This window comes from Acyrthosiphon pisum, chromosome X (assembly GCF_005508785.2).
Source record: "Acyrthosiphon pisum isolate AL4f chromosome X, pea_aphid_22Mar2018_4r6ur, whole genome shotgun sequence".
NCBI lineage: Eukaryota > Metazoa > Arthropoda > Insecta > Hemiptera > Aphididae > Acyrthosiphon > Acyrthosiphon pisum.
The window spans coordinates 89,610,631-89,619,344 of record NC_042493.1 but is presented as its reverse complement, the minus strand read 5'-3'; the positions used below and the strand labels follow the sequence as shown (position 1 = coordinate 89,619,344).

Below are 8,714 nucleotides of genomic sequence, written 5' to 3'. Positions count from 1 at the left end.
TTTTTAATTTTTTTATCCTAATAACTACATATACATGTATATAATATATATTATATATTGTAATTTTATGAAAACGTAATTAGGTATGCTATGGGTGGGCCTCAAATATTTTTTTACAAAATTAGTGGTCCGCCAAACTAAAAAGGTTGGGAACTACTAACCTATAATATTATAAAGATACCGGTTCGAGCATTTCGTTGTGATCGGCCCGTGCGTATTTGGTTCGAAATATATTCATTTGTTATTTTTTTATGCCTAAAGCTGCACTTCCACACTCCACTCAACCGTGAAGGGTTAAATTATAATATTAATATTATTATTATTATTATTATTATTATTATTATTATTATTATTATTATTATTATTATTATTATTATTATTATATCACATACCTATACCTACCTAGTCGAGCGTGTCTCGCCGCTTTCGTCGTCTAAACAACCAGTTTTCTGGTGGTTATCGTTGAAATTCTTCAACCTGTTTTGTGTCGCACTGCCTACAAAATAATATATTACTTACATTTTAACGGAGGGGGACACATAATTAGAAGGTCAACCGGTCGGCCGTGGATCGCTGCACAGGCCACGATAATATTGTTGTACGCGCAGACTGCAGATGCCACATAAGTACCTATAATATAATATTACTAACTATATAGTGTACAAGTCTACAACGTAATATTATATTATAGGTTCTATGGTTTCGGCACCGGCAGACATTCCGCGTTTCATAATTTCACGTCGTATATTATATACCTACGTTGTATATTTTCGTCGTGCAACTAAACACTATAATCGTACATATTATAAGTTCACTCCTGTGACTCCTAGAAGTGCGTGTCTATAGCGATGGAAAAAAACGGGCTCCGACACACCCATAGTTATTATAATATATAATAAATAAGTAATTTACAAAGGTTATTATCGAAACCGAGAATATTTAAAACCTTTTAATTTGCAGGAATACGTATGGGACTTATCCATCAGTGGACAGTCCCGCCCCACCCACGTCCCGTCACAGTCTTGAGTATAAGTTGATTTATGTGGGGTGTCAAGGAGGAAGGAGTATCGACAATTGTATTCAAACAATTTTATTCCCCCCCCCCCCCCCACCATCTTGAAGGTACTTTAGTGACTTATATTAAACACTGAGCTCTAAAATATTTACTTCTTCTTACTATATATATAATATTCATTGTTCTCAAAAACTGCAAACTTGTGATAAAGTACCTACAGGACACAACCTTACACTTACAGCAAACTTATGCTACTTAAGTCAAAACTGCACAAATACAATGGGTTGAACTGCACACTTTTTAAAATTGTTGTATTCAAAAACCTTTTATTTTGTAATGATGTATTATCTATTATTTATCACCTTTGTCCATAGATTAAAAAACTTTATATAAAAATTTAAAAAATGTAAAAATATATAATGTATATAATTCAATCGGTTTTTTTTAAAAAAAAAATGTTTACAACATTTCCATTATTATGCACTCTGAATTGTCTGTACTTAAGATCATCAAGTACTAAACTGCACTTTCCCCTTTTATTTCTATCAATAATCTTAAACTTATCTATCTGTTACCTGGTGCAAATAATAGTGTGCGGTATTTTGTTATACAAAGAACCAATAAACTGTACGGTTTTTATGTACCGATCTTTTTGGTGTCGAAATCATAAGTGCGTGCGGTTTTATTATGTAACCATATTATTACGTAACAGATACGCATCTACTGTGTTTCTGTTTTAGTTTCATTGTTTTGGTCTTCGTAAAAGAAAATATTTATACATTTTTTATACCTTATACTGCTTAAGTTGGTACTACACATCACGGCGTTAGACGATTTTAACGGTATATACTATTATATACATTTATAGTGTAGTTAGTATAGGTACATACCTATTATGTAGTATGTACCTGACAAAGACCACAAAGACCGCCTGACAAAGCATTGGTGCATTGTTCAGCTGTTTTATACTTACATTCTCTTTTATACTACGTCTGAAAAATTGAGATGGACGGCGGTTTGCGTATTATTTACTTCACAATATATACAAGTGGAAGGTGGAACGCATTTCATTGGCATGATATAAAACTGCAATGGATTCCACTTATAATTTTGAAGTCAATGGTTAATTTATTTTTACTTTTTATTCAATTTATTTTTTAAAGTAGGTAGGTTTTTTTTAAATTTCAATGGAAAAATAGCGTCTAAGTGGGTAACGCTTTGAACCTCTGCTGTTCAGTGTACATTAGGTGTATAAAAAGGCACTGTAATGGATGTGTTCAACTTAAATCCAATGATATAAAATCATTGTATATGAAAAATTATTCTGAGCGAAGTCGGATTGCCAGCTTATGGTGTATTACTAAGCATATTTTAAGATATTATTGTGATCAAAGTAATTAATTTTACAATTATAGACATTAGTACCTACTACAGTAGGTTAAATACATTTTTACCGAAAAATTGCATTTAAAAAATGTCATTGTGCGTATAAAGTATAGTAATATAGGTATTCTAAAAGTTTCTAATATTCACGAATAATATTTTTAAATGTTGTAATTTCGCCCAAATTTGAACTTAAAATATGCGTAATAAAGTACTGTTTATATATTTTTTTAGATTTTTTGGTTACAGTATGAATTGTTTATGAGAAACATTGTTTTAAAATTTTTGAGATTTTAATACATACAACTACTATTGTAACTACTCATGACTCATGTACAACCTATTTTGTTACATTTTCAAGCATTTCAACCAAACTAATTTTTTTTTAATTGAAATGTATAGAAAAAACTGGCCAAGTGCGAGTCGGACTCACGTACGAAGGGTTCCGTACCATCATCAGCTATTAACATGTTGGCCACACTGCTTATATTATATATTCTAGGATTTTTAGCATTTGTTGTTATAACGGCAACAGAAATACATAATCTGTGAAAATTTCAACTTTCTAACTTTCATGGTTCATGAGATACAGCTTGGTGTCGGACGGACGGGTGGACGGACAGCGGAGCCTTAGTAATAGGGTCCCGTTTTACCGTACGAAACCATAAAAAAGAACTAAAAACATTGATAGTTTCAAACTTCTATAAAAAAAAAAAAATGATAAAAATTGTATGTTCCTAATTTATTATGGTTAATAGTTTTTGAATTACAATAAAATATGAAAATATTTCCACGAGGATTTGTTAATTTACGGGTGATTATCCAATGTCTAACTTCAAATGCTCATAAAAAATCTATTTAATTTTCCGGTAATTTTTTTTTTTGGTAAATTTAGGAAAACTTATTTTGTTTTTATATCTGAGATATAAATAATAAAAATTTTTTGGAATCTAATAACAGTTAACTTTAATCGCACAAAAAACATTAATGTAGTTTAAATAATAAACTTGTTTCTAGTAAAAAACACTTATAAAGAATATTGTACAAGTTAAAAAATGTTTTGAATTTTCAACTAAAAATGAATGAATTTATCTTTGTAATGTAGACGAATATCTTATAAATTTAAATGCTTTTTAAAAAATATTGATCTACATTTTCATGTTTTTTTTTTAAAACAAACAACATATTTTCATTCATAGGTATATTGAAAAAACTAAAAAGTTGAAAATTTCAAATGTCCAGATAAGTAACTAAGCAACAGCCATAATAGTTTGAAATATATACCTTATCTGGAAAATATTTTTATAAATATTTCATGAAAATGTCAAGTCACTAAAGTTATTCATTTTTGAATTACGTAGAGTAAAAATAAAATTGATTTTGTCAAAAACAGGTTAAGCTTTTTTCTGTATTATTAAAAAAAATTATTTCTGATCCCCAAAAGTTCCTGGATCCAATTTTTTACCACAATCCATGAAGCTGAAGTCGTTTTAATTTTCGTCTATTATTAAACGTGTGCGCAATATATAATTATACAATTATAGTAAAACCAATATAGTTATATTTATCGCTCGGTAGCTTCGAATCTAAAACAAAAGAAAAAAAAAATTCGTGAAACCTATTCAAAATATCAGTATATTAGTATAGTGGACAAGTTAATAAAATATTCCCTACTTCAATTAGTACAAAAACGTTGTACCTAATACGTCATATTCTGAGAACTAAGTATTAAAAATAAAAAATGCTATTGTTTATCGTGTAGATTGCAGGAATAACTATAAACAAAGTTATATTTAATTTTTTAAACATATTATCTTACAATTTTACGATTTCAAGAATCTCTAATGTTTTAATTACATATTGACAGTTTTTTTTTACAGGGCTATATAAAATACACACTTATACTTTAAAACATTATTTAAAGTTTGTGTGTTTGCAGTGAATTTACAGATAGTACGTACAATCGGCACCATTTTCAAAATGTTAAACAAACAATACAGTGAAAAATGCTCGCGATGCAATAAAAAAAACTGCAACAGAACAATATTCAATTAAAATTTTTATATACCTACAAGTATGCTAGGTGATTCAATAAATATAAGACACTCATAAATGTTTATTTTCTTTTTTACTTTTTTGAATTACTGCACCAAATAGTTTTAATTTGATATTCGAAAGCGGTATATTTTTCTGAGTATTTCGATACATGAAAATCGAATTTAGGATAATTAGTGTTCTATGAGTTTATAAATGTTGAAAGTTTAGGTGAGTACCTATTCGTAGACCAACATTTCGCGGTGTAACCGGGTACCACTCCTCTCCGCTCATCGAAACTTTAAACACTCATAATTAATAAACCACTTATCCTAAATCCGATTTTTTATGTGTCGAAATACTTGGAAAAATATTCTCCTTTGGAATATGAAATTAAAACTGTATGTTGTCGTTCGGAAAAGTAAAAGCATAAAAAATATAAAAAATGTTGTTTTCTATAGAAGCCATGTAAACATTATTTTTTCTTCAAAACCATTTATACTTTTTGAAGTAATGAGTGTTTATCGTTAATGGAATCACCCACTGTATACCATAGTATGTGTGATTGTGTGCCGTGATCATGTACACAGTGTAGATAGTATATTATAATAGTCACCTACTATAATGAGTATAATGACATTATACACTGTTCATTGTATCGTATATGGATTCGAAATAATGTATACGACGAATGCGTGTAAAAACGTTGGCGGAGACGTGAGAATGCCGTGCAATGAGTGCGTGTGGTGTCATTCTTATCCCGTCTGAAATTAAATTAATTTGAAATATTTCATTAAATACACTGACGATAAATAAAATATTATACACATATAGAGGTACGTACATCGAGAAATGTCAATAAGTTTCACGTCATTCGCACGCCCAACGACTTGCACAGCTCTTCGTAGACCACGTAGCCAATGGACGAGCAGGGCAAAATTTTCACGAGACTGCCGGTGATGCCTCTGTAAAGGAGTAGGCCGCTGCGGAAGTTCCTGGCCGAGAACGGCCGCCGCCGGTCCCAGTTTTCCGACTGGACCGCTGTTCCGTTCGACCGTCCTGCACACACACTTTGACGATAATACATATTGATAAAAGTATTTATTGATCGGTTTCATTAATTATTTGCAGGGAACGAAATGTGGAATTATATTTTATGGCCGTGTCGTGTCAGCGTGTGTGATGGCCACTACAGCAGAGACTTCGCGGGCATGGATTAAAACCTATATACTCAGGAGCCGCACACATTTGTAATAAATTACTCACCGTAAAGAAATACTATCAGTGCCTAATATTATTACCATTGATTAATTATGTGTACCTATGTAAATATTGGAATATTAATCGATGATAATAATATGGTATTATTACTATCTGATAATGTTGATTCTACGATGTTGTATTTCAATACATTTAAAGTGAAATATTAAAATGTTATCTTTTTAAAATAATATAATGTAATAGTTTGAACACTCTGTTACAACCTGCTATGACATAGAGTACCATAGGTATATAGGTCCATACATAAGAATACTTACCTACCTATAACATTACTTAGGTGCGTATACTAGGTTACTAGGTAACATAATATAAATAACAATTTTAAAAAAGGGGGCAATTAGTGAGTAACGCTCTGCTGTGTATATAGATGTTTAAACACGTCACTGTAATGGATGTTTTAAATTTGAATCAATGATATAAAATCAATGTGTACGAAAACGATTCTGAGCGAAGACTTTCTGTCAGCCAACAATATTACCAAGCATATTTTATGACATTATATTGTGACTAAAGTAATTTATTTTAATGTTGGGACATTACTATTAAAATATTAAAATAATAGCATTTGAAAAAAGTGGGCAAGTGGTTGTCGCTCCGCTGTACAGTACATTACAAGTGGGTCACTGTAATGCAGGCCCGTAGCCAGACCAAATTTTCAGGAGGGGCAAAGCAAATTTTTGGGGGGGCATTATATATAAATGTATTAAATATTAATGCAATTTTTAATTTATTTACATTGATATCCCATTAAATTAACACAACTATAATTTTCTATCTAATAGTAATAATAATAATAATAATAATAATCCATTCATAATAGAATATTTTGGGAATTTACAATGAAACATTTGTTTTAAAGTTACAAAACGAATAATACTAAATAATAAAAATAAAACTTAAAGTATTGAGCTACGATAACGATAGCAATCAATTTGCCAACAGTCGTCGTGACACGTCAGTATCGTCGTCATGGCCCGGAATTTCCGAAATAAATACTATAAAGGTCCCCACACACTGCAGCGGTGGCGGTGGCGGTGTTATTAGCAATAAAATACATACCTACCTAAAAGTCTTTCTAATATTTTTTAGGGGGGGCAATGACTGGGTTTAGGGGGAGCAATGCCCCCCCTTGCCCTCCCGTGGTTACGGGCCTGCTGTAATGGATTGCGTTAAATTTGAGTTCAATGATATAATATCCCTATATAAGAAAAACGATTATGAGCGAATTCGGTCGGTCAGCCTATGATATTACTAGGTATATCTGATGATATTATTATTGTGAATAAAGTAATTTATATTACCTATTTACGTGCAACCTTGTTTTAAATTTTCAATCCTTAGCTAATAATTTTCAAAATTTAAATTTGATATATTTTGTCAAAATTTGAAATTAAAAAAAAATTATGCCTATGTATTTTAATATTTTTTCACTGCTATAGTAACAATATATCAAGAATCTTGGGTTAAATTTTCACACTTTTTGACCCAACAAATAACATTTTATTGACAATGTTAGAAAACAAATTTAATAAATTAAAAATTTAAAATGTCCGCAGACAGCTCAAAACATGTCGAAACATTTTTAATGTTTTATTGTGTATAGAAAATGATAAAATAAACATTTGGTGTAAATTTAAGGTATCTACAGTTATTCGTATTTTTAATTACAACATTATAAGAAAATCGCTACATGAGAAATCGAGTTGAACTTCAAACCCTCATAAAATTAAATTTGACTTTTTGATAAACATTTTTTTTTTTTTAAAAACCCTGAATTAAATATTATACTTATACAGCATTATGATTTTTTATATATGTTATATATGTGGGCCCCGGAACGTCCCTCTGTCACATCAGTTGGGCCTATACCTGAGTGAACTGTGTACATAATATAATATTTACTATAGATAATATTATAATACACTTATTGTTAATGGCGTTGGAGCCAGTGCGTTTTTTAGTACAAAAACTACAATGTTTTACATGTTTCCAGGAAAAACTCTCTGTAAAAAATTATTTTTTATTTAAAAGAGTAGAACATACTGGTCATTACTAGTCACATCACGCAGCCCGATTTTCAAAATTATAATTATAGAAGCTAAAATACTCATTCAAATTATGAACAATATTTGTTATAAATATAATAATAATTAAAATAAAAATTCAGCCTTTAACCTGAAAAATGTTCCCTTTTTAAAAAAAAAAAATGTATATATTGACTTCCTATTCTACAGAGTGTGAGAGTTTTTCCTGTAAAACGTGTAAGTCATTTTTGTTAATATAATACTCCGTATAAACCCATCCCCCTAAAATAGGTATCGAACAGTGGATTAGTGGAAAAGTATTATAAGTCTAGGGCTCGGATTTTGTAGCAAATGCTTCTTTTGAGGGAAGTGTGATAGAAAGATAATTCTTATATATAAATACGTTTTGAATCGTTCTGATTTTAATGAAGTAAACTTTTTTTTGCTTTTTTCCACAAAATCTGCTTTTTATTGCTTTTCCCCCTATTTGGTTATTTTTTCTTGATTTTTACATATTTTTCTTGAAAACTTAGCTTATCTCTATGTATATTATACGTCTTTGACTATATATATTATTATTACCAGAAATTATAAAACCAGTAATAAATATATGACTGATAAAATAACTGTTGCCATTGTGCCGAAATAGTTTTATCCACAATTATCTATAGTTGTATTTACGACTCAAAAAAGGGAAAATTATCTGAGTTATACCTACGTATTTTTATAGCGCGTTCTAATACTTTAGTTGGCCGGCAAATATCAATCGACAATCAGTGAGGTATAACGTATAGTGTTCTAAATAATTTCTCTCATCGTTAAGATGCCAAAAGTTAAAAATTTAAAAAAAATCGTAAGAGAATTCCTGTGAAAATGTGCTAATGACTGACGGAATATTATATTTTGTAAATTGTGTGAAGTCAAATAAATTTCGATGAAAAATATCCGTTTTTATATGTTAATATGAGTTTTAATGA

The 8,714-nt window shown here is 29.9% G+C and overlaps 1 protein-coding gene across 3 annotated transcripts in view; it reads right to left on the bottom strand.

Annotated features, from left to right (window-relative positions):
- Nucleotides 1-4,157: 4,157 nt before the first annotated feature.
- The window catches only part of LOC100573429 (probable calcium-binding mitochondrial carrier F17E5.2), a 20,041-nt gene continuing 15,484 nt past the window's right edge, over nucleotides 4,158-8,714 (bottom strand). The window contains exons 2-4 of one of the 3 annotated variants that reach the window (XR_003839745.1): nucleotides 5,277-5,491; nucleotides 5,049-5,196; nucleotides 4,158-4,428 (exon numbers count right to left, since the gene is read on the bottom strand). Coding sequence is in view for 1 of the 3 variants with exons in the window: in XM_029491051.1 (XP_029346911.1) it covers nucleotides 5,298-5,491 (194 nt within the window). In the remaining 2 variants the exon portion in view is untranslated. Of the gene's footprint in view, nucleotides 4,429-4,560; nucleotides 5,197-5,276; nucleotides 5,492-8,714 lie in introns of those variants that run through there. The other 2 variants (XR_003839744.1, XM_029491051.1) reach the window with 2 other exon arrangements.